This window comes from Miniopterus natalensis, chromosome 10 (genome assembly GCF_054644295.1).
Source record: "Miniopterus natalensis isolate mMinNat1 chromosome 10, mMinNat1.hap1, whole genome shotgun sequence".
NCBI classification, from domain to species: domain Eukaryota; kingdom Metazoa; phylum Chordata; class Mammalia; order Chiroptera; family Miniopteridae; genus Miniopterus; species Miniopterus natalensis.
The window spans coordinates 15008223-15035413 of NC_142090.1; the positions used below are offsets into that span (position 1 = coordinate 15008223).

The 27191-nt window shown below is 34.2% G+C and overlaps 1 protein-coding gene across 2 annotated transcripts in view; it reads right to left on the reverse strand.

The window, feature by feature from the left end:
• The window catches only part of MKLN1 (muskelin 1), a 152211-nt gene that overhangs the window by 31011 nt on the left and 94009 nt on the right, over positions 1–27191 (reverse strand). For both annotated transcript variants that reach the window (XM_087821013.1, XM_016217680.2), the window contains 3 exons: positions 18619–18831; positions 12152–12373; positions 9122–9251 (listed from right to left, as the gene is read on the reverse strand). In XM_087821013.1, the coding sequence (XP_087677139.1) occupies positions 9122–9251; positions 12152–12373; positions 18619–18831 (565 nt within the window). The remainder of the gene's footprint in view (positions 1–9121; positions 9252–12151; positions 12374–18618; positions 18832–27191) is intronic.

Here is a 27191-nt window from a genome sequence, read left to right on the forward strand (position 1 = left end):
TAGTATTATCAAAAACTAAAAAGACCTAAAGATTAAAACCAAGAAAGAAGCTTTCATTCTAACATGTTGTAAGTACTAATAAATCTTCTATATTAATTTTCTTCCCAAGAAGAAAACAAGGCTATCTTTTCAATTTAATAGTTTCTAATGGGTAGTAGTAGCAGGAGGAGGGGGAAAGGATAGGAGATTTGCAACATATAATATTTTAATAGCTTTTAGATTCAACTGCCAAAAAGCTTGACTGAATGCCAGGAATCTTAACCAGTCTTTACAAAATGACTCACAAGGAAAAATTAATCAAACAGATCAGTAAACAAGATCATATGTTAATCACGAATACACTTTGAAAGGACACTCATCTAAGAAAACAGAGTAAGAATTATACAACAAACAACTATTACTGCCAACCTATTTTTATAGTCTTTCCAGGAAATTACAATGATACTCCTTCAACTCCTATTTTTTTGTTAGCATCTTTAAAACCTGAAATAGGACAGCTAAAGGGGAAATCAAATAATGTATTTTATCTGACAGCCTGAATCACATTTGTTTTATTTTTTTTCTTTGGTTTACCCAACAAGGGGAGATTTACCAGAATTCATAACATAAGGAAATCCTATGTGAAGGATAAAGAGATAACAGAAATATTTTTAAAGTCATTTTAACTCCCAAGGAAGATACATTATTGCATTAGTTCATGAACTAATCTGAACTCCATTTTTGTTTTATGATCCAATGTACATACTCATTATTAACTACTCTAGTTAAGACACATGAAAAAAAATTTTCAGAACTGTCACAAATATATAAAATTTAATAAAAACAGCTTTCTAAGTCTCTATTTGTTAGGATATTCTCAGCTTCAAGTAACAGAAAACAGTGGATTAATTCATTAGCTCATATAACAAAATTTTGCAAGTAGACAGTTTCAGGATTATTTTAGCAATTCAACCAATCATGATGTTTGGTTAGCATCCCTACAATTCTCTGGGCCTTCCTCTCATTTTTGAAAGGTTGCAAATACCACCTCTAAGCATCACTCCCTTAGGGAGGATATTTTTCTCAAATGTCTTCCAGGAGACTTTCCTTATGTCTTATTGGCCAGAACTGTGCCACATGGAAAGCAAGGAAAGTGAAATATTCTGGCAAAGAAACAATGACTTCTTGAGACTAATCATGATTCATCCCCTGGGGCAGGGCAATTTGCCATTAAACAAATCAAGGTTTGGTTAAGAAGAAAGGCCAATGGCAACCAACAGTGTCTGCTACATTGTTATCTTCTAAATCAGGGACATTTTAAATGTTAAATGAGACCCTACTAAGCTCTAGCAACAACTCTAGTTTAAAACTTCTATTATTTTACCTGAACCTGGGTTTCTACCACTCATTATTTAAAATTCCAACTAGCTTTTCACACTCAGCAATATAGTATTTATCAATTTATCTCAGTTATATTAAGCTACAAAAAATTTAACTCACGGCATAGATGAACCATAATTTATTAACTGGTTACCGACTGGTGGACAATTACAGTTGTTTCCAGATTTTTTACTCTCGTAAACAATACTGTAATACATGTCTCTGCATAAGTTATTTTTATGCATCTGTACAAGTTAATGAGAAGGAAAAATGCCTAGGGAAAAATGCTTAGCCAAAGAGTGTATGTATTTTATACTTTAATAGATACCAACATTCAGTGAGTGATCGTTTAATTAAATTTACTGGCTATTTGAATTATTTTTTTCTTTGAACTATATATTCATGTCATTTGCCATTGTTCTACTAGAGGATTATTCCCTTTTTAATGGTTTGTAAGAGCTTTTTGTTTATAGCAGTATATTAACCTTTCTCTTAGTTGTTAGTTTGTCATTCATTATTTGCTGTCTTTTTCCACATATATATTTTTTAATTTGTAAAAAAATCAAAATCTCTTTCTTTGTAACTTTGGGGTTTTGTGTCATGTTTGGAAAGGTCTTCTCCCAATCCTAAATTATTAAAAACAATTAGACTTATAATTTTATTTCTTAAGTATAAAATTTGAATCTACCTAGCATTTTTGTGATATAGATATCAGAAACCCAGATTTTATTATTATTTTTTTACCAATTCTCAGTGACATCTTAAAGTCATTTATTGAAAAATCCATTTTCCTTCTCTGAGTGGAAACACCACTTTATCATATACTAAATTCTCATATGTATTTGGAGGTATTTTTATACTATCTGTTCTATTCCATTCCATTAATCTGTACAAACTGTAGCTTTATAAATATAAATTGCTGTGTTAATACTACTTCATTATCTTTCATTTTTCACAACTGACTTCAGTGTTCTTGCATGTTTGATGTTTGTTTTAAGGTGACCTTTAATTCATATTTATTATCAAATGACAAATTTTATATTAAAAATATGAATACTGTATTTTGATGAGCTTGTAACTAGGAAAAACACTCCTGGGAAGAATAAAAGGGGGAAATTATGAAAAATTATTTCCAATAATGTTGAGAGGGAAAAAGCACATAATCCAGTTTTATCAGGATAATGGCATACCAAATATAAAAGATGCTAAAATGAAAGCAATGAAACCAAGTTACGTTGAAAATAAGCACTATCATTTCCTAGCTCAGTTAAGTAATCTATGTTAACAACAGCAAATCATTAGCCTCATAATCTTCTCTGTACTGATGAATTGGCCTTATTTAGTTAATTGGTAAAAGTCTAAAAGGGTCAAAAACATTAAAAATTTTTATGTTTAAAAACACAATGTCAATAAGCACAATAAAAGCACATTCCTAGGGCTGAAATGAAAATCAGTAAGGTTTTGCTTTTAAGGTTCATGAAAATATGTTTATAGATAAATCAGATCTTGCAGACATAACATACTGCTCATGTGTTAGTTTCATAGCCTGATAACAGCAGAAGGGAATGGAATTTAACTGTCAAAATTTTGGAGCTAGATGAGGCCTTAAGATCAACTGGTCCAACCCCTCATTTTCAGATGAATGATCAGGTCCAGAGGAGTTATATAATTTTGCCAAAGTCTCAGAGGGATGAGTGACAAACCCAGATGGAGAGACCAAGTCTTCTGATTCTCAGGTTAACTATTCAATTATAACAATCTGCCATTATGGTTAGAAAAGAATGGAATAAATAGTGGCAGATGTGGGAAAATAAAGTCAACCAAATTTAAGGACCAAAACAAGTAAACACAATAACTATTATAGAGTAGGGATTAGGTTGTAAGAGCTCTGTGTCACCAATGCTTGACTTAGCATCTGGCAAATGATGAAGACTCAATATGTCTGTTACTTTGCATTTATACTAATATGAGAAAGTAATGCTATTATGATAGACTAAGTTTCTGTAGCAAACCATAAAGCTCTGGTGGTATGACAGACTATCTTGTAAACATAATTTTCAATTAGTGTTAAATACAGAGCTTACATATGGAGAGTCTGCTAAACCACTTGTGTTCACAGACTTATTGCCAAAAGTTATTCAGAAATAAATCCAAATTTTATATGTGCTGAATTTTGATGTTACTTATGTATGTGTTAGACACAGTATTAATAAATCCCTTTTTTCTAAGCAGCTGTCAATCCACTCATTTAAATTACAATTTTCTCCCGAGGGGAGCGTACAATTATTATACTCTGGTTAAAAAATAAGAGTTGAGGTTTCTTGAAATCTTGAGATAATTCATTTAAATAATTATAAAGAACAATTGAGGATTTTATAGAATCTGACAAAATAAAAAATTATAACAAGCAGCAGCCATTTTAGAATTATATATATATATATCATTTCTAATTGGTGATCTCAAAAGTTCAAACAAATTTCTTCTATGATTTCAAACAATCCAATTGAAACTCATATCATAAATGTAGTTTTAATCAAATAACCCACATTACTGAATCATAAACATAGTAATTATATGTTAAGTCCATCCCAAATTATAGTAATTACTATAGTAAAAAAAACTTTGGAAGAACAGTTAATAAACAGAATGTTTAAGTAAGCTACAGAGCATCTAAGTAATGGAATGAAATTAGTGTTTCTAAGAATATTAATATGGACATTTAATAGTACCCTGCCTTGTCCTTAAAAGGACTTTTCATGGCTTACAAAATAAGTAAGATAAAATTAGATTTAAATGGACTTTAAAACACCAGGTAAAAGTAATTCTATGATAGGACAACACATCTTATCAGTGGGGAACCTTTTTTCTGCCAAGGGCCATTTGGGTATTTATAACATCATTCATGCGCCATACAAAATTATCAACTTAAAAATTAGCTATGAAAAAAACTCCTAGATTTATTGAATTTCGAGTCCTGCCTGCAGTTGTCTTGGCAAGACCAGACCAAAGATTTCACGGTCTGTGCATGGCACGTGGGCCGGATGTTCCCCACCCCTGATGTAGACAAGAGAGTGATATTTTCAAAACTTAAATGAGATCAAGACCTTGTAATTAAGCCTTTCAATAACCTCCTATTTTATTTAGGAAAAAAAGATCATTTGTAAAAGGCACTGAATAATCACACTCAACTATATCTTCAACCTCATTTCAGGCCAACTTTCCCGGCTCTCAATTTGCATCAGCTCCAACTGTTTCTAGAACATGCTAAATTCTTTCATGCTTTAGGACCTCTGTACTTGCTCTTCCCTCAGTTCTTAACATGGTTCTTCCTAATTCTCTACTTTTTGTCTTAAATCTTAAAGATTACTTCCTCAGACATGGTTTTCCAATCTACACTATCTAAGTAGGACCTCCCATGTTACTCATTATCATAGCATCCAATTTTTTTTCTTCACAGTACATAGAAGGCAACTGCAGGCTTCTCTCCACTACAATGTGAGTCCTTTTGAGAAGGGATCTTATAACATAAGATCCATAAAACATACCTGGCATGTAGAAGGCACTGAAGTATGTTGGAAAGGAGGAACGGAGAGGGTCAAACTTAGATGCTAATGAAGATTATTAAATTAATGAATGAATTTGCATTGTGGGATAACGCACCATAAATTAATAAAAAATTTAAAAACCCATAGCAAAATTGGTTATTCTGATTTCACAAAAGTTGATTATAGTAATTTAGAAAATGAATCCTCTTGTCTTTTCTACTAATACCTCTAGTCCATAATAATAAAATTACAATGATGGAAAAAATGACAACTTAATGAAAATGTGAAAACAGAATATAAAATTGTGCTAAATTTTATACAATAAATAAATGTAAAAAAAGTAGAAGGAACTACATCAAAACGTTAACAGGTTACATCTGGATGGTTTGATACATTTTCTTTTTTGCATCTTTCCATATTTTCCAAATTCTCTACAATGAGAATGCTACTTTTATAATCAAAACAAAATTGAACAAGAAACACACAATCATCACACTTTGGTGGGTCTGAATCTAGCCATAACCATGGATGAAGCATTATACCAATTATTTTTTTAAATCTTCAAATGACAGTCATTAAAGCCTACTTATGACAGTGAATTTTTTAAACTAATTTTCTGCCAGTATTATTCTTTGCCACTTTTTTCTTTTAATCTTGAGAAGCAGCTTAAAATGGTGGGAACAAAAACTTTCTTTGCACTCAAACTTCAAATCCCTCCTCTTCTTTTGGTTGTGTAATGTTGAATCTATTATTTCACTGAGTTCAGTTTTTCTCATCCAGTAAATGAGAATAATACCACTAGTCAGAGATATTTATAAAGTGCCGTGCTTAGTGACTGGCATATGATAAAGGGTAAATAAAGAGTAGCTACTATAATCCATCTGAATATTATCACCCAGTTGGATTAGAAGCACTTTGAGACCATGATCATCTTGTTCCACTGTATCTCTAGTCTAGCACTGAGCCAGTGCAAGGCAGTTTTCAACATATTTTGTCAAATCAATTACTATTTTCATTACCTTTTTCAGAGAGAGCTACAGAAGTATTACCTCTCTCCTCCTAGTTATTTTAATGGAAAGTTAGAATAACTCTTAAAAGCAAGAGGAAGTCAAAGACTAAATCAAATACCTCCACACTATCCTATGGTAGCTTAGAAAACAAATGAGTAAACAAGAGACAATTTTAGATGGAGTAAGTAACGTTATTAGTCATTTCTCATTGTATTTCTTTCTACATTTCTAAATATGTTTAAGCTGCCACTTTAGACATCACCTACTGACTCCGTTATAGATGAAGATTTTTACTACACTGACACTATCCCCCAACTCCTCACTCTATCCTCCCACAAAATTTTATCCCAATAGTTGGTTAAAATGATTGTAGTTTTTGCATTATAATCATCAGAGAAATACTGCTCACTGTGGAGCCGAGAAATGTACTGCAATGATATCTCCTTTCACATAAAAATTTTTTTTCTTTTCCTATTATGTTCCCATCCTTAATCTTTTACATCAGGTGTTATTTACCTATTAACAACTTTTTATTTCAAATGCTCAAACATACCTATCGAGTCTACTTTTATCTGGAAACCTCACTTCTGGTGAGGAAGAGAGGTTTTCTTTTCTATGCTCTCTTGCTCGTTTGAACTAGATGCTTATTACGTTTGCTGTGCAGGCATCATCTTGGGATGTCCTTTCATTGCTCTCCACTGTTAAGATCTTTTCCCAGCTTCTATATTTTCTTTTTAATTACTTTTACTCTCTTTTGTTAGTATATATGGTGTAGTAATTTCCTAAGACAGAGTGAATAAAAGATCTACCATATTTTTAATCTTGTGTTGCAGACACAGTTGACTGCATGATCAAATAGCCACTTCCAAACCCCTTCCCCAGTGTACTATATAAATACAGGCTGGAAAAGCTAAATACGTGCTTTCCCAGACTCTCTGGAAGCCAGGTTTCACAGGTCTAATCAATGAAATGCAAGTAGTGAGCTTTCTGGGCAAGTTTTGCTTTCCTTCCTTTTCTCCTACCTGAAGTTAAGGCATGATGTTTGAGGTGCATCAGCCAAACTGCCACCATGAGGCTACCATTAAGGACGGAAAACAGAAAAATTAAAAAGAGCCTCGGGGCCTTCGTGACATTGCTCAAGTCACTGCATCAGTCCCAGATTATCTACCTCTGGACTTCCTATTCTGTGAGAGAAAAAAATCCCCATTTGTTTAAACCATGGTTCCCTAGGTTTTCTATTACTTGAGGCAAACACATTCCATTGATATTTGAAAACAGTATTTCTTCCCTCTTGCTTCATTGATGTTTTGGCTGTAAATAGAATTCTGGATTGATAATTTTCCCTCAGAATTTTAAGACCTTGTTCCCCCCTATCTTATAGTTTCCAATGTTGTTGAGGATATCTATATCCATTCTAAGTACTATTCCTTTGAATGTGACCTCATTTTAACCTGCAAACTTTTAAGATATTCTCCTTTCCCTGATATGTGAAATTCCTCAATGCACAATGATGGTTCTGGTTGTTGTTTTGCTAAATTTGATGTAATGACTTCTACAGGTGTCCATTTATAATCTGGAGCCGATTCTTTTCAGTTTGGGGAAATTTTCTGCTATTTCTTTATTTTATAATCTAGTCTCCTCCGTTTTCCCAGTTCCCTATAGCTGGAGAAACTCTTACTAGTTCAAAAGTGGAACTGCTGGGTTGAATCTAAGATCCTTATTTTCTCCAATTTCCATCTCTGTCTCTGTCCATTTCTCAGATTTCTTACAACTCTTCTACTTTTTTATTCTAACAAAATTTATTTTCCAAAAACTCTTTCTTAGTCTCTGATCTTTCATCATATCCTATTACAGTTTTATAGATGCAGATCCTTTCCTCTAAGAAAACGGGTCTTGATCATTATTATTTTCATTTACTGTGTTAATTACTCCAGATTTCTGTTTTCAGGCTTATTTTGTTTCGGTCCCTCTTTCATGGTGAAGGCCCTAATACAAAAGATACTTAACTGACAGTTCAATAAGAGTGACCAAATAAAAAGTTAATTGAAAATGTTGTATGTATTGTGGACAACACTAAACGGGGACTGGGCTGTGAAAGTGGCCACTGTATTGGGGACTAGGCAGCAAGATTAGTCATTTTATTGGGGGTCCCCAAACAACAGTATCTAGAAATCTTTTCTCAGAGGCCATACATTTCCTCCAGAAAAGGTGATTCTAATCTTTCGCCAAGAGACATCTGTCTAGCATTGTGGGAACAGGGATGTGATTAGAAGTTCCATTATTCAGTTATATGTTTAATTGTCCTATTTTCTACCCTGCCCTCTCTGCTTCTACAGAGCCTTAATCATTTCATTTCCCACCAGAAAAAAAGCACTGGTAGGAATTATGGGAGAAGGGGCAAACTACTTCATGTGTATATTTTTTTACTATGGCGCTGTTAAAAAAAAGTTTTTCCTCCTAAATGTGAACTATTACAGTAAGAAATCTGTTATAATAAATAGTAGCTCAAAGGAAAAGCCAGCTGTTCTCCTTTCTCGCCCTACTGCTCAAATTAGGCATTTCAGACCACAGGGCCTTAAACAAAACACAACTCATCTGTGTATACTAATCACAGGTAAAGTGACACTATGTAGGGTAACTATGTATATCATCCCAAATAGGATCCTTTGGAGAGTGGGCAGTATTGATAATTATGTCAGGGCAATACGCATAAAACTGGGAGTATCTCAGGCAAACCAGTCACCCTATTACTAAAAGAATAATTTCCTGGACGTTGAGCTTGTGAACTTAAAAGGCATCACCAATTACATGTCCTCCCTCAGAACAAAGATATACTCCACTATGCTAGGGCATAATATAAGTCACTAGACTGAAAACAGAAGGTAGAAAAAATGAGCAAATATAGAATAATAGTTTTTAGGATATTAATTATTGCAAAGCCCCTCCTCCCCAATAAACACACAAATGATTCCCTTAGAGATTTACATACTATCTTCCTGCTCCAAAGGAATAATGATAATTCATATATTTTAAACAGATAGAATTGGATAATTTAGCTGATAGTTTTTTCCCTCTTAGTCAGCATTACTTCAATTAAAGAAATGGGGAAAGGGTGAAGAATGGTTAGGAAGAAAAGAAAGTGGGCTATAAAGTTTCTGCCTTACAAAGTAGTTAAGACATGAGAGAAGAATCACTAAATGCCTTTACCCATTCCAGAGTCTTTCTTGGTGCCATCTGATATTATGTCTACATGATCAGAGTCCACATCATAACTAAAGAAATCATTCAAATAGGTCTTCGATCTCTGGCCACCAAATACATATAAGCAACGATTTTTCTGAAAAATAAGGAAAAAAGGGCAAAGAACACAGAAAGTAGTCACTTCCATGAAAAATTCAGAATGACCTTTAAAAAATGTAAACCTCTATAAAAGTAATTTTACGATAGATCCTAGGCAATAGAGTACTATGTTGGTACAAAGAGAAATGAAGAAGCTTCCTATATACTGCTAAGAGGTGATCTCCAGGATATCCTATTAAAGTAAAAAAGCACGGTGCAGCCCCGCCTGTGTGGCTCAGTTGGTTGGGTGGAGTTCCATGCACCAAGAGGTCACCAGTTCAATTCCCGGTCAGGGCACACGCCCGGGTTGTGGGCTTGATCCCTAGTAGGGGCGTGCAGGAGGTAGTCGATCAATCTCATCAATGTCTCTCTCTTTCTTTTCCTTTCTCTCTTAAAAAAATCAATAAAAAAAATATATTTTTAAAAACAAAACAAAACCAAGGTAAGAATAATGTTTGCAGGGTGCTGTCTTTGTGTGAGAAAGGGAAAAAAGAAATGTGTATGTGTTTGTTTCTTTATCCAAAAAGAAAAAAGAAAGGAAACAATAAGAGACGGTTACTTCTTGGAAAGGGACAGAACAGGAAGACAGGCATAACAGATCTCTCTTAAAGTACCCGGACTTACGATTTTGCCTTTAGAACCAGGTATATGTTTTTATTTAACTAGAAAACAAATTAACTCAAAGGAAAAAAATCTCTGAAATTTGAAAAACAATGAAAGAAATAAACCTACCAGTATATAAAGATATGACCACATAGAGAAGAAATATGTCTAGTGACTTTAATTCATGTTTTTGACTACCCTTTCCTAGCAGGCTATATTCTAAACAGAAAATAATAAGAAAGTAATTTTAAACAGGATTTAGTGATTTTGTTGTTAGTTTTGCTATTCTATAAACTGTAAGACAGAGCAAGTAATATAATCTTGACATTAGGAAGGAGAATTTTAAACTTAAAAGATATACAAATAAAATCAAAGATATTAAATTTAAAAACCATTATCTTTCACTTAAATTATATATACCAGTATAAACTCACGATTTAAATTTTCTCTTACTAAAAAGATTTTATATAAATAAATTAAACACACACACACACACACACACACCCATATATATATTTGGCTGAAGATAGAGAAAAATTTGGGCATCAAAAAGAACAATGACATCACTGGATTAAACACATCAAATATATAAAAATCATGAGTTCATAATAATACTTTTAAAAAATCTACTGGTAAACTTTGGAGCCTCAACTCATTCATATGAAAAGTGATGAAGGAAAAAATCAAACATTTCTATTACCTATCCTGTGCAGTTTACATATCAGGGTAGTCACATAGTTAATGAGAGTCAGTTTTTAATAATACAATCAGTTAATAAATGCAGAAGAAATGACACAATTAGGAAAATCACCATTTGACAAATCCTAATGAAATCTAGGCAATAACTATCAAATACTGCTAGAGTAATGAGGTAAAATGTTGGCAAGAAATTTCATAATTAATAATCTGACTGATAACACCTGAATTCACTGAACAATTTTAACATCACCAGAAGTATGACAACTACACATTAAATGCCTCTTGAAATTTTGCAATCGAACCACCTATGAAGTATTCCTGCACCTCTCCTTTTGCATTCCCACTCCCAAAAAGGGAAAGTAAATCTAAAATCAAGTAACAGATTTATAGGGGTGATCACTTCATAAGTTATATACATGTCTAATCACTGGGTTGTACACCTGAAACTAATATTTATGTCAACTATAATTGAAAAATTATTTTTAAAAAAAGACTCTGGATTTAACTACCAGAAAATATGAATAAAAGGTCGCATTAAATGGCATTATGAGAATAAAATCAGCCAAATCAAGAATACAGGAAATTCTAAGGCACATATGATTCACTTTCTTTAACAAATAAGTGGTATGTGGGGAATGAAACAGGAGGGGTGAGTACTGTTGTGGATTTAAAAAAATTTAAGAGACATAACAACCAAATATAATACTTAGGCTTTTTTGAACCCTGACTTGAATAAACCAACTATAAAAAGGTATTTTTCAGTATTTCAGAAAAATTCTATATATTAAAGGATATTAAGAAATTGCTTTTACTTTGGTTGAGTATTATAATGGTATTGCAATTATGTTTTTAAAAAGTCCTTAGCTGTTGGTGACACACTATAGTATTTACAGATGTAATGATACAGTGCTTGGAATTTGCTTTAAAATAAATACGCCAGCACTTAAAAATAAAAAAAAATAAAATAAATAAGTGAAATATGTGGGGTAGATATATGAGAAATAAACAGTTAAATACTGATTAACTGTTGAAACTGGTGAGTACAGAGGAATTTCTCATACATATCTCCCCATTTTGGTATATGTCTAAAATATCCCATAATATATTTTTAAAGTTATGTTCACAGAAAAAAGCCCAAGTTTCCACTGTAACATTGGAAAAGGTTAATGCAATGTCGGTATGTTGGTTTTCCTGATCAATTTTAATTCTAATTCTATAATGTCAATTCTTAATTATGTGCACTTAATGAACAATAGCAGAAGGGAAAATAAGAACAGATAAGAAAATTGATCTTGTAGTTACTGAGAAATAAATAGAAATAGCTGCAATATCTATATGAGCAGTGAAGTTAGTCATAAAATGCCTGTATTAGTATTAAGGTGATAACTACTTAGGAATTACTAAGCTGATGGGAGTCTCAAGTAGCTAACAGTTCACTGTTAAAGAATTTTATTTTTGTCTATCATTGCTAACACTAATCATTTATTTCTAATGAAAAGTCTTGATCTCTTACTAAGGAATTAGATTTCACTACTTCTTTTCCTACTGAGATACACATGACAAAATAACATAATACAATGTACAGAATATTCTTACTGAGTGAAAGAGCATGCAGTGTCCTATCCGAGACTGGATATCCTCAGGCCCAGCATTGCAGGAGTCCTCTCGAAGAAGTTTCCAGGTTTGACATTGACAGTTGAAAGCAAACAACCCACTGAATTGTGGTTCACTGGCTCTACTGTCGTCTACGCTGCCATTACATGTCAAAATTCTACCCCCAAAGGTGTAGATCATATGTTTTTCTGAGTCCATACACATCTATCAGAACAAAAGAACAGATTAAATAGTTTTAGATTGTTCCTGTCATATGTGCTAAAATGAAACCAATGTGTGTGGTTTTAGAGTCTCAAAAAAACCTGAACTTTGTAATACCACTGAGTGCCACCCCGATTATAATATGCTCTTATTGCAATACTGCTAGCCACCTGGCAGACGGATCTCTAAATACCTTTTCGGGTTTCCATTTTCCCCACTAAGAAAAAAATATGTTGGGTTAAAGAGCTTTATGCTTTCTTAAAACTGCATAATTTTTACCACAAAGGCCCAATAAATAATACATGAGGTGCTGACTAATAAACCTGAGAATACACAGCATCCTCTACAGGTAAACAGTGACCATACGCTCCTCTTAACCCTCCTTATAAAAACTCCTTTCTATTCTAAGCTAGCATCCTATTAATCTTGCTGCCATGAAATAAGAGAGCAGATATGTGAATGAGTGATGCAGCTAAGTTCATCTCTCTGAATTTATTTTACAAAACTCTTCAAATTATGTTACAAAACACTAAAACAAACAAAAAGACATTTGCAGCAATCAGTCTCCAAGCTGACATCTATGGTGTGGTAAAGCTTGCCTTCTTTTAGCACAATACTATAAATTTAATTTTCTTTGAGGTATGTAATGCAATTCATGTTCAAAATGCAAACTTCATACTTTCATTCTTTCAACTCAAGATTATAGTTTGTCATAAAAATATCTGAGAAGTCATTTGTTGAAGATAATAAATAAGAATTAAATTCTATTTCAAAGAATATATAAATACAAGTTGGAAATTAGATGTTGAACACAAGTAGCATTTACATTTAAAGAAAAAAATTGGGTACACAAAACATTATTTTGCTAAAGCACAAATACTAGCCATTGTAGTTTCAATTCTCTCCTCCCATCAAATTACTTCTGCTAATTATTTTTGCACTGTTTTTAATAAAAACCTTTTTAAATAATTGCAAAACTTGGTTTTAAAATTAATATTAAAAAGAAGATTCTAACCAATGTCACCCCAATAAACTCAATAAAAATAAAAAATAAAAGAGTCTAGCATCTCCTAATCTTTACCTACCACTAACAAGATCCACTCACTTGCTATTTTCCAGGTCTCTTGCAGAGTTTTATAAATTAAGATGAAAATCTACTATATCTAAAGGGTGAAATCTTGATGTATATGGTTGCAAAACTGAGATAAATGTGTCCCTGGTCCTCCAAAGAAAGTGTTCCCACTCTTTAACCTTCAATAATCTATCATTAAAAGCAATCCACGTATTCCTGAAGACAACTCAGTATGTCCCATTCACCTACTATATATATATGACTGTCTAGGGCTGCATTGAAGCTGAGTCACATTACCCTGTCCTAAGTAAGTACTTAAGGCTCAAGTCTCTCCAAACCCCTGGGGATTATGCTGAAAATCCTGAGGGACTTACATTACATAAGCCAATTTACATTTTCATAAATTCACAGAGTCATACTAATTTTGGCCAATCTCTGTTGTCAGGTTTCCTATGGTTATCTACCCCTAAATTCTACTTCATATGGGGATTTTTAATTTTGACGTGCCTGTTCTCATTTGTTTGCCTACAAAGGTGCCCAGTTTTCTCTGAGGCTTTTAGGATTTTCTCTTAATCCTTGGTTCTGAAATTTCATTAAGGCAGTATCTAAGCAGGAATATTCTTTTTCATTCATCCTGATCTGCACCTAGTGTTCCCTTCGTTCTGAAAATTTTCTTTATCTCTAGTTTTCTTCATTTTTACCTTGAGTGTGTTTGTTTGTTTTGGCCTGCATTCTCTTTTTCTAGAACTCCTATTAGATGGTACTGGAATTTCAGGACCTTTTCTCTGTTTCTTAAGTTTCCTCTCATAATTTCAGCTCATTAATTTAGAAACCACTTAGAGGTGAGTGTGCCCATTCTGCTTTTCAGTTAATTTGCTGAGAATTTAAAAAATCTTTAATTTCCAATTTTTCTAGATGACTTTTTTATGAATGCAACAGCCACCTAAATTGCTCTAAAAATATCACTTAAACTTATCTTAAAGGCTTCTTCAGTTTATATTAGTTTTTCTTTGTTAATTCTTAATTTGTTGAGTTCAGCACCTATCTCATGGTATTAATTATTTTCGAATATTTGGATTTCTTGGTTGCTGTTCTAGTCCTCTTTGCATCTGAGAATCCCTAGTGATCTGCCTGCTGCATTACAATAGCCTGCCTAAAAGGACTGGGGGGAGAAATAAGATGTGATGCTCTGCAGGGTTCCACAGCTACTCTCCAGTGTCCCTTGGGAGTATTGCTCCACCTTTCCAGCTCCAATGCCCACACTCAATATTTGACCAATGGAGAACATCACAGTTAAGTGCTACTCAGTCAAACTGAAGAATGCTTTGCTGTTCAGTCTCCCACTGACCATCTAATGTTTGCCTCAGCTATATAAACTTTGAGACTCACGTGGCTGCAATCAGACAAAGGTTGTAGTTTCTTCTTGTTGGATCTGATCCTATTTGCTTTCTACCTTAAAGGAATTCTCCCCCCAAATATTTTTAAGTTCCCCAAGGGCATTCTTTCTCGTTTTAAACACCATTACTAATGTATTCTCTTGTCATTTCATAGGATGGGGGCAGGAGAACAGTAAAAGTATATGTTCAGCCTGCTGATGATCCACACTGACCCAGGGAGAATGTTAATGAGCTGAGATCTCCTATCCTTTGACTGAAGTTTCTCCTGCCAATTCTTGGCTAGCTTGTATTCTTTGCTAGTAATTTCTTCAAAAAGTGGTCGTACTTGCCTAGCCGGTGTCGCTCAGTGGTTGAGTGCTGACCCATGAACCAAGAGGTCATGGTTTGATTCCCAGTCAGGGCACATGCCTGGGTTTCAAGCTCGATCCCCAGTAGGGGGTGTGCAGGAGGCAGTTGATCAGTGATTCTCATAATTGATGTTTCTCTCTCTCTCTTTCTCACCTCTCACTTCCTCTATCTGAAGTCAATAAAAACATTTAAAAAAAAATTTTTTTTTAAAGTGGTCATACTTGAAGGACAGTTTGTCTAGATATAAAATTCTTGGCTCACACTGTCTTTTCCTACCTTTTAGATGTTGCTCTGATGTTTCCTAGCACTGAATGTACCTGTAGAGAAACCTGGTATGTCTCACTTTATTTCTCTTATAGGTGACTTGATCATTTTGTCTAGTTGTGTTCTAAAATGGCTTCTTTATATTTGAAATCCAATATTACTAACATATTTCTCAGAGTTGAATGCCTACGTCAGTTTTCCCTAAATATAGCACACCATTTTGAAATCTGAAATAGTCTTCTTTCTTCAGGAAAGTCTTCTTGAATTGTGTATCTATTTGTTGTTTCATTGTTTTGGTTTCTGTATTTAATATCTCTAATTATATGTATGTTGACTCACTTTTGCCTATCTGGCTAATCCTTTTTAAAATCTTTATTTCTGTATTAACTGCTCTTCTTATTTCTATGCTATATGACCCTTACCTATTCTTCACTATGCTCCATGAAGATTAGTCTTCATTTCTGAAAATGCTACAATGTTTTTCTTCAATTTCTTTCCTAAGTTTTATCAGGTCCATTTCACAAGCTCCTATTATTTGGTCATCTCACCTGCATTCCTGAATTTATGCTTTCTTGTATTTTTCAGAATTTCAAGCTTCAATCAATAAATCATTTAATTCATGTTCAGATACTGAAATATAATTTTTACCTACTTTTTCTTCCAAAGTTTTGCTGTCCTTTTTCTTTTTCTTGTTTTTCTTTAGAGTCCCTGTCTGAAGACTTGGTGTTTACTGCTTTTTAGGTTTTCATATTTAAATTAGTTGAATTTCCCTGGACCAGATAACAGAAGGTTCCTATGAAAGGGTAATATTGTTGCTCAGGACTCCTTCCTCTGTTGCTACTGAATTAAATTGCTTCTTCAAAATATAGTGCATCTGTGAAGCCATGTCTTTTTTAACTCTATAAATCCTCATCTGGGTTGAGGGGCTTCTCTCTCAAGACTTGAGCTTCTGCAGTTCCTTCACTAGATATTGCAAAAGGAGCCACTGTCCCCAGTTGTCATGGTGTTTCCTATACTTTTAGAAGATGACATCTGACATCTACCACCTCAGGGCCTTTCTGGATGCTTTACACATGTTATCTCACTGCCTCTCCCAGAGGCTGCTCTGGGTTCAACTTTCTGCCCTGCTCATGACACTTTCTACTAAGATGTACCTCTGCTAGGCTCCCTCTGCACTCCCAGTTCTCCCTTATTACACTGCTGTCAGCTTCAATACAGGTTCTGGATATTTCAGTTGTTTTTGGCTAAACTTACAAGAAATTGGGAGTTGTGGGTTTTCTCTGGCTCCTGGTTTTGCTGAATATATGACTTGTGTTTTTTGTGTGTTTTTTTAAATCTCTGTTTGGTTCTCATTGTTCCTGAAAATCACACAAAGCAACAACATCGAAAGCTTCAGAACTAAGCTGCCACTATGTTCTTAAATCCAAAAGTCTTTAAATTTTTTAACTGTGTTAAATTCAAAATTGTAAAGTAACTTTTAAAAATGCCTTCATGCCTCTAGCTTTTTCATGTTCTTCTAAAATTTGAACGTTAAGTGTCAAATCTTAAAGTGTCATGAACAACCCCAAGTAATTTTTGAAGTCCCAACTTAAAGCTTTATTTGCATGATATAGAATAGAAAATAGAAGCTTATACAGATTACACAAGGTCACAGAGCTAGTTGTTAGCTGAATTAGCACTGAAATCCTGGTTTCTTCACCCCTAGTGTTCTGCTATAACATCTAATCAGCTGAAAATCAAACATTTAACAGAACCTAGCATCAAAGAACATTCTATTTTATCAAAGTCAAGAGAAACAAAGACCATATATAAGGACAATATATTTGTACTTAAGACTACCCCTAAGCTATTCTTTCTTTCAGCTTGTAAAAATAAAGACATAAGCATATTTCGTAAAAGAAATCTGTAACTAGCTGAAAGCAAGAAAATAAATTGTATCCCTTAAAATGTTATCTGCTGATGTTCTGTTTTTAAAAGATCAGAACTAGCCAAACTTTTTTTGAAGTTCTTGTTTTCCACATGAAAACACTGAGGATATCAGCAGGGAAGCACAAAGCTTTACAGAGCTGTTATGTAGAGCCAGCAGAAGTTCCAAATTCAATCTGGTAGTACTTGGAAGACTAGTATTTTTGATTTTCCACCCACCACTTACTTGATAGGCATATAACCCACTCCTCTTTTCCTTACCATTCTCCTGTAACAACTACTTGTTAATATAAATATAGCATTAGGATACTTTTAAAGCAAAGAACAAAAATATGTAATAAATAATAAATAAAAACTTGGGTTTAACTTGTATGTAAGATAGGAGATAAGATAGGCCTAAACTAGATTCTATCATACTTCTAGCACCACCTCCCATTTCTCAAGTACTACATAATGCTATGTTCATCGTTACAGTGTTACAGATTTTTTAAGTCTTTTTCTCCCCCATACTCCAAAAAAAAAACCTTTGGACATGGGTTGAACCAAGTAAAACTGCCTATAGAATTCAAAGTGGTTACTGTTTTGTTTGAGGTACTGAACTATACTGAACTAACTGACATGAAGTAAATATTCAAATATAAATAACAATAATGACATGGATGGAGACGAGATGATGATGATGATATTTACATGCATATTAATAACAAAATGGCTTACAATATCACTATGTGTAGTCTTCTTGTCTACAACATCATTATATGATTTTTATTGGTGCTGAATTTAAGCTTCATCTAGTTTATATCAAATTCCTGTTTTATAATGTTTGTGATTATATGCAAAGGTAAATATATTTCACTTGAACTGGAAGAAAAGCTCTAGATTTCAAATTCCTGAACTCATTATAAAGTAATTTTGAATTTCTTCCAGGAATGTAGAATAAGAAGTTTTAAAAGGGAAAACTGTTATTGTTATGATTCCTAGATATTTTTTAATCAACTAAATTTGTTTTTCCTAATATATACTGCTTCACCTACTGTAAAGTTTTTATCAAGTCACATTTGTGTTCTGAAATCTTAGTATTTTATCCTGCACTATATGAGAGAAAACAATTTTTATTATCTGTCACAGGTATTTGTAATAGAAATTACTAAGAGACAAGTCAGCATAATGTGAAGTAAACTCTAAGAGCAAGAGTTCCTAAGCACTAACTATTCTACCATATATTTATCTGTGCACCAAACCTGATGATCAAACACCAATTTCGGCCCTCCATCAGCAGCAGTATCTTCACTGAGTAACATCCATGTGTTAGTGTCAATGTCATAACGATAAAAGTCACTTTTCAGAGATTTGCTATTCCTCACAGAGGAATCCAAGTAACGGCCCAATGTGTAGATTTGCCTTCGTTGAATGTCTATGCACATTTTGTGACATGATCTGGCACTAGGACCATTCTGTGGAGAGAAAAAAAAGAAGAAGAAATTCAAAGAACAAATAACAAAATTAAATTAAATGCCTCTTTTTGTTGACTTTCATTATAAGCTTTGCTCAGAAACTCACAGCAAGTAAACTAATAATATAAGTCCAACAATAGGCTTAAATCTCTAAAGGAAAGCAAAAGAAGCAGAAGGAGACAGAAATCTTACCTTAGCGATACTTAAAACATATCAGGAAAGATAACCTGAACTATTCTATACCATATGGCATTCTGTTATAACACTTAGATGGCATCTATTACATACCTGATTGCATTTTAGTCGCTGTGCACAGAGTTTAATCCTCTATTATATGTTGATCTACTTAAAGACATATTTAGTCTTTTAAAATATTTCTCATCAGAATTTCTCACCAGAATCTAGCAGACAGGCATTCCAAGAATATCTAGAATCACTGAATTTCATAATTAGAAAGAACTGACATAAAATGTCTAGTTTAATTATCTCCTTTTAAAGAAGAGAAACTAAATGCCAAAAGACAAGAGGCATCCTACTGAAAGCCAGTGACACAAGCAGAATGAGAACCCAAGTCTCTGACTTCTTCATCTACCCTTTTCATTACATAAAACTGACTCCTGACTGAATAAGTAACCCAAGTGGGGGAAAATATAAAGAATAGTATATTACCAACAAAAATTAATTAGTTAAGATTATTTGCATCACAGGACTGAATAAAAGGAAAAAAATTATTGTAGTATAAATCAAAAGCAGAGCTCATGAAGGGAAAAAAAACACACACCTTTAATTGGACAGGACTGAATTAGCTGAAAGGGGGAAAAGAAACCAAAACTAATATTTATTAAATATCTCCTAAATTCTGTCTATATTATTACTACTTTGTATGTGTGTGTATATTTCATTTAATCTATGTAATAACTCTATAAGGAAATATTACCACCATTTCATAAAGTCTAGAAAGTAAAACAGAGAATCTAAGCTCCAGGATAACCAATGCAAAAACTGTGTTCTTTCCACTATTCCAGATTGTTTTTTCTAGACGAGAAACAAAAGCAAAAATACACTTATTACAATGTGTGTGGTTATGACTGAGATGAAGAATTCCTGCTGCAAAAATAATAGAGTTGAAGTATAAGGTAGAAATAGGAAGCTTGGTGAATGACTGACAGAGGAGGCTAGATATAATCTTGTAAGCAATAAAGAACTATTACAGGTTTCTAGAGCAGGATAGAAAATAAAAAAGTGGCACTATAGAAAGAGTAATCTAGCATTATTATTTAGATTAACTGAAGCAATAAAGGTATTCAGCATAAAGAACAGTTTGACGTTACTGTTATTAACCCAGATATTATGCTGATTTAAACCTGCATTTTAGTCTTCATATTAATTACTATCCTAAAACTTATTTTTTAAGATTTTTGTAAAGAAAAATCTTCAGTAGATAAGGTGAAAAATTTTATCTGAGAAAGAATTTCTTCCGTAATTAAGTAATCTCAAAAACAAATATGGGGTAATATATAATAAATAAATAAATGCCATATTTCCTAGAGTATGAAATTTGATTAGGAGAGTAACAACTTCTTGCATCATCTTAATTAGCAAGAGTGCTATTAAAATGTTGAGCAATTATAGCCTAAGTAAAAAAAAAAGAATTAAGATAATAGGAATCAATAGAATAGAAAACAAATGAAACCAACAAACTTGGATCTTTGAATGATTAAATTATAAACCATTCAAAGACAAATTTTTAAAAAGGAAGAGAAAACACAAATTGCCAATATTAGAAATGAAAGTAGAAATATTACTAAAGGCTCACTACAAGTTAAAAAGAAATAAGGGCCTAGTATAAAAACAGGTAAAATCTGACAAAGTAGATAAAATAGATATATTACTTGAAAAAAAAAAATTAACTGACCAAAATTGACACAAGATGAAAGAGAAAATTTGAAGTCATAATATGTATTGAAAAATTGCATTTATAATTTAAAATCATCGTACAGACAGCACTAGTCCTACATATCTAAGCTGGTAAATTTTATCAAAAACTTAAAGAAGAAATAATACCAAATTACAGAAAATTTTTCAGAAAACAAAAAAAAAACAAACCCTTCCATTTTAAATCTGTATTGTATTCCATTCTTAATTTATTTTATGAGGACAACATAACACTGAAGCCAATTAACAATATTACAAAGGAGGAGGAGAAGAAATAATATACAGGCAGCTAGTACCTCACATATAGAGACACAAAACTAATTTTTAACAAAATATTACCAAATAGAATGCAGCAAGATATAAAAACAGTATTTCATAACTAAAGGGTTTATCTTAGGGATGCAAAATCAACTTTATATTTGCAAATCAATCAAGTTAATTCATCACATTAACAGAATAACAGGAAAAAACATGATGTCAATATACGAGCAAAAGCATTCAAGAGGAGGACCAAGATGGCAGTGTAGGTAAACGTGGTACTTGTCGCCTCTCACAGCTACATCAAAGTTACAAATACTCTACAAAACAACCATCATTCAGAACTGCCTGAATTCTGGCTGAATGGAAGCCATACAACTAGAGAATTAAAAAAGAAGGCACACTGAGACTGGTAGGAGAGGCGGAGGCACTGAATGGGCTGGTCTAACACCCACGTGTGGTCCCCATGAGAAGCAAGGGATCCCAGCCCCACACCAGATCCTCTCGGCCCAAGGTTCCAGAGCCAGGAAGAGAAGTCACCACATTTCTGGCTGTAAAAACCCCCAGGAATTGAGGCCGAGGAAGTTGGAAGGCTGCTAAGATTCCCAGGCAGTTCCACTTAAAGGGCCAGCATACCGACTTAAGAGTACTCACTCCCTCTGAGCTCCAGCACTGGGGCAGCAGCTTGAAAGGATCCAGGGATATGCAGGGAGGAAGTAAATTGGCTGGTATCAGAGCAAGAGCTGGAGGCTGCAGCTTTCTGCCAGAGAGAAGTGCTTGCAGAGGCCACTGTTCCTTTACTGAGCCCTCCTCCCCACAGAGCTGACAAGTGGGTGCCATATCTGAGTCTCCATTAACCTGCCCTGGTGATACCCTGAGACCCCACCCCACCCAATTTGCAGCCCCACCAAAGCTGTTTGCAGAGGTTTTTCCATATGAATGGCCTGTTCTGGATCAGGCTTCAGATTTTCCTAAAATCTCTCCAACAAACAGTAGCTGTCCTCAGTGTGTCCCATACCTCTCTATAAGTGGACCCAGGTCTGGCACTAGCAGCAGCCTCCTTTGGTTAAGAGCTTGGCCTCTCCTGGGCACCTACAAGCCCAACACAAGTAGCAGCAATCTGAAGATTGTTCTGTAGCTCATGCTGGGTAGCCCCAGGCCGGGCACAGGCAGTAGCTGGCTTTGTACCTCTTGGGGGACCCCAGAGCCAGTGTACCTGGTGGTCAGCTTCAGACCATACCAGATTACAGCCCTATCACATCCACGAATGACACACTCAAGGGGCAGGCTTGGTGAGCACCAAAGCCCCACTGAAGCAAGTCCTGCTCCATAGGGGTGTCTTCAGCACAGCAGCTCTTCTGCTGTAGTCCCAGCTGGTCCTCACAGCTAACTGGCCTGGGGTCAGTCCCTCCCAGTGACGCCAAGAGCAATCAAGACTCAGCTACAACAGGACAGTGAACAAAATAAAATGAATTAAATAGAACCAGAGGCATGGCAACACGGAAGAGACTGATGAATCTCAGAGGGAAGGGGAGAGGTGAGGTGGGAAGAGATTAACCAAAGCACACAGTGGTATCTCGGTTTTCTAATGTAATCTGTTCCGGAAGACCGTTGGAGTTCTGAAATGTTCGAAAACCAAGGGATCAACAGCCAACAGGTAGGCCTCTGGGATCTTGCCCTCAGCAGAAGCTGTGTGGCATGTTCGAAAATGGAAGCATTTACTTCTGGATTTACAGCGTTTCTAAACCAAAATGTTCATCAAGATGTTCGAAAACCGAGGTACCACTGTACATCCATTACCCATGGACAAAGACAACAGGGTGCTGAAGGCTTGGGGCAGGGCAGGATCCGGGTGAAGGGGGGGGTGAAGGGGGATGATAGGGTGGAGGAGGAGATCTCTAATCCAACAATAAAGATTAAAAAAGAGAAAAAGCAGTCGATAAAATTCAACACATATTCATGATGAAAAACTCACAGCAAACTGGGAATAGAAAGAAACTTCCTTAATCTAATAAAGAATGTACGAAAATTCTAAATCTAATTTTCACTTAATGGTGAAACACTAAATGATTTCCTGCTAGGATCTCAAACAAGATAAGAAAGCCTATTCTCACCTATTTAACATTATACTGGAAGTCCAATTCAGTGTAATAAGGCATTAACTTAAAAAATAAAATACAAAATTATGACAGAAAAAAAAAAAGAGTGGAAGAAAGGAAGTAAAACTGTTCCTATTCATAGATGACCAGACTATTTGTTGAAAACAGCCTAAGAAATCAACAAAGAAATTATTAGAATAATAAGTGGATTTAGAAAAGGAACATATACAAAGGCAATAGTTTAAAAAAAACAATTTACTTTTCTATATTAGCAGCCTGTTTTCTAATTAAAAAATTTTAAGTTCCAAATAGCATGAAAAATCAAAATACAGTGGGATCAATTTAATAAAATATCCAAGACCTCTAACGTGAAAATTCCAAGAGTGCTGAGGAATATTAAAGAAGACTGAAATAAATGGAGATTCATCTATGTTCATGGATTACAAGACTATTATTAAGACATCAATTCTCTCAAAATTGTTATATAGATTCATCACATTCCCAATCATAATCCCAAGTTTTAGAAATTGACAATACGGTTCTAAAATTTATATGCAAATGTAAAGGACTTAGAAGAATATGAATAATTTTTTAAAAAGAGGTCTTACATTTCCTGACCTCAAGGAGTGTCATATTGGTATATGAACAGACCAAAAGATAATGGAGCAGAAAAGAGTGTCCAAAAAGAGACATCTACTTATATGATCAACTGAATTTTGACAAAGGTCAATGGGTAAAAGATAGGGAGCAACAACAACTCTCAAACATTCTGGCAAGAATATAAAATGGTACAACCACTTTGGGAAAGCTTCAACAGTTTCAATGGATGCTAAAGGGTAAAACTTTGATAAGTAACAGGATATTTTCATAATCTCAAAAATTATTTATACTAAGGAGGACCCAATGTCATCCACCTGGTATTACTGCTAAAAATGCTTAACCTAAATCCAGTCCTAAGGAAACATCAGACAAATCCAACTGAGGAATAGTCTACAAAATAACAGCTTTGTATTCCAAAAATGTCAACGTCAAGGAAGACAAGGAAAGGTTAAGGAACTATTCCAGATGAAAGGTGACTAAAGAAACATGACACTGAAATGCAATGCATGATCATGAACTGAGTCCTAGGTCAGGGATGGGGGTTGGGCTGACAGTGGGACACTTATAAAGGACATTACTAAGGAATTACTGGGATAATTGTCTATATCTGAATAGGGATTGTGGATTAAATTAAAGCAGCTGTTCTCAGTGCAGTCTGGAGTCTCCAAAACACTTCAGGGAATCCACAAAGTCAATGTTATTTTCATAACAATATAAGATAAAAATTTATCCTTTCACTCTTATTTTCTTATGAATGTAGGTGAAATTTTCCAGAGGCTACATGATTTTTGATATAGCAATATAGTGAGCGCAAAAGAAGATCAGAATCCAGTTGCTTTCTATTAAACCAAACATTAAAGAGATTTAGAAAACTAAAAAAAATGCTACTTGATATATAATGATTATCTCAAGAAAAAGCACCTATGTGACCAAGTTGCAAGCTGACCTAGATGCTTTTCCCATGGAACACTATATTTACTGGAAAGAAAACTAACTATCCAAGTATTGTTATTCAGACATTGTGATATGGCTGGTATTTTTTGAAAAATAAATGAAATATGTCATTTTGAAGGAAAACAACTCACAAAATTAGTTTCCAATGATAAAAAGCACATTTTTAAATTAAGCAAAAATTAGAATTTTTGAAAACTCCTACCCACTACTGTAATCTTGACTCCTTCCCAATACTTTAAGTCTTCTCTGAGACTGATAGTGACATTAACAAATGTGTTATTTTTGGATATTGTATAATAAAATGTCGACATTTAGAAGATGTGTATAACTCAGGGAACCAATATTTTTCAAGTGACCAAACACATGGGTAAAAAACACCATGGATAAAAGGTCCATTCAAAGAGCAAGATAGACCAATATGTTTTAATGTAACAGAATACAAAATATTAGCTGATACGGCTTCAGAGTCTACAATGCAATTACCTTTAGGAAACAATCACTGGTTAATTTAGGATATGAGATCAAAAAGGAACATGTGCAGCTCTGGTCGGTGTGGCTCAGTTGGTTGGGCAATGTCCCATGCACCAAAAGGTTACCAGTTTGATTCCTGGGCAGGGCACATACCCAGATTGCGGGTTCGACCCCTGTCAAAGTGCATACAGCAGGCAGCCAATCGATGTTTCTCTCTCTCTCTAAAGTAAACAAAAACCCATATTTATAAAAAAAGGAATATGTGCAATTATCTAAAAGAGCTATTTAAATACTACTCTCCTTTCATAAAACATATCTATGTGAGGTCCAATTTTCCTCATATATTCCACACAAACAGTATGTCACAAGAGATTAAGAGGAGCAGCACATATGAAAATCTAGCTGTCTTCCACTAAGTCAGACATTAAAGAGATTTATAAAAATGCAAAACTAAACAAAAATACATTTTGAACCTATAAAAACTTACTTGCGCCCTAGCCAGTTTGGCTCAGTGGTCAGAGCGTCGACCCATGGACTGAAGGGTCCCAGGTTTGATTTCGGTCAAGGGCAGTACCTCAGTTTCAGGCTTGATCCCTGGCCCTGGTAAGGGTGCGTGCAGAAGGCAACCAATCAGTGTGCCTCTCTCACATCAATGTTTCTCTCTCTCTCTTTCATTCTCTCTGAAAGGTAATGGAAAAAATATCCTCGAGTGAGGATTAAAAAAAAAACCCAAAAACTTACTTGCATATTAACTTCCACATTTAAAATAATTATTCTCTTTAAGAGCTGAGCCATACCATTCTTTCAATCTCTTAACTGTATTATTAGATACATGTTTAATTTAAGTGAATTAAATTAATTTTGCTTAACTGTATATCATACTTTCACAACACAAGCTCTGGGGTATCATCAAATAATAACTTGCACTCACTGGTATCAAAAATAAAATTAGATGATGAAATATTAACTTCAATTTTGGAAGGAATGAGCATTTATGCTAGAGCCATATATTACCATTCAATTCATCAATAAATCAACAAAAGTTTTTTCTGGTGTCTATATGAAAAAAGTAATAAACTATAATAAATCCAAACTCCAGAACTAGGTCACCACTTATATCTACTGACTTCAAAATAACAGGCACAGTATTCTCATAAAAATAATTTCTGTATTTTTCCAGTATAAGTTTTAAATAATTATTATTTGCATTCTAAATATTACTTATAACATGTATAAATGGTACAAAAGTAATAATCATGCCCAGCTTCAAAAGTAGAACATTAATATTACCTTTGAAATCCTGCCTAAACCAACCTGTCCTGCCAAATAGCCACTCTCCTGAATTTTTTATTTATCATTACCTTGCTTTTCTCCAGTATTAACTTTCCATTTAACTTCTATCACCTATTTACTCACTAAAAAGTATATGATTTATGCCTTAAGGAATTCAGAGTCTAGGTAGAAACATAGGAATGTAAACCAATCATTACAGTAACCCATTCAAAGAATATAAGGTATTAATTAAATGGGCACACACACACACACACACACACACAAAAAAAAAAAGCTTCTAATTCTGCATGGAGAAGAGAAGAACACTTCAGAGAGGAAGTGAAGTTTGAACTGAGTTTTAAAGAATAACCAGTCATTTACTAGGTAAAAGTAAGGTACATGGGAGGAGGAGCCTGTGTTAATTCCAAACAGGGAAAAACCTATTGCAAAAGGACACAGATGAGAAAGTTAAATAATTCCAGCAACTATAGTGGTGTCCCGGTTTTCGAACGTAATCCGTTCCAGAAGCTCGTTCGAGTTCTGAAACGTTTGAAAACCGAGGGATCCACAGCCAACAGCTGGGCCTCAGGATCTTGCCCTCAGCGGAAGCCGTGGGGCATGTTCAACTTCTGAGGCATATTCAAACCTGAAGCATTTACTCCCGGGTTTATGGTGTTCATAAACTGAAATGTTTGTCAACGGAGACATTTGAAAACCAAGGTACCACTGTATACAGATTTGGCTGGCACACAAAGTCAGGAGATGAGGCAA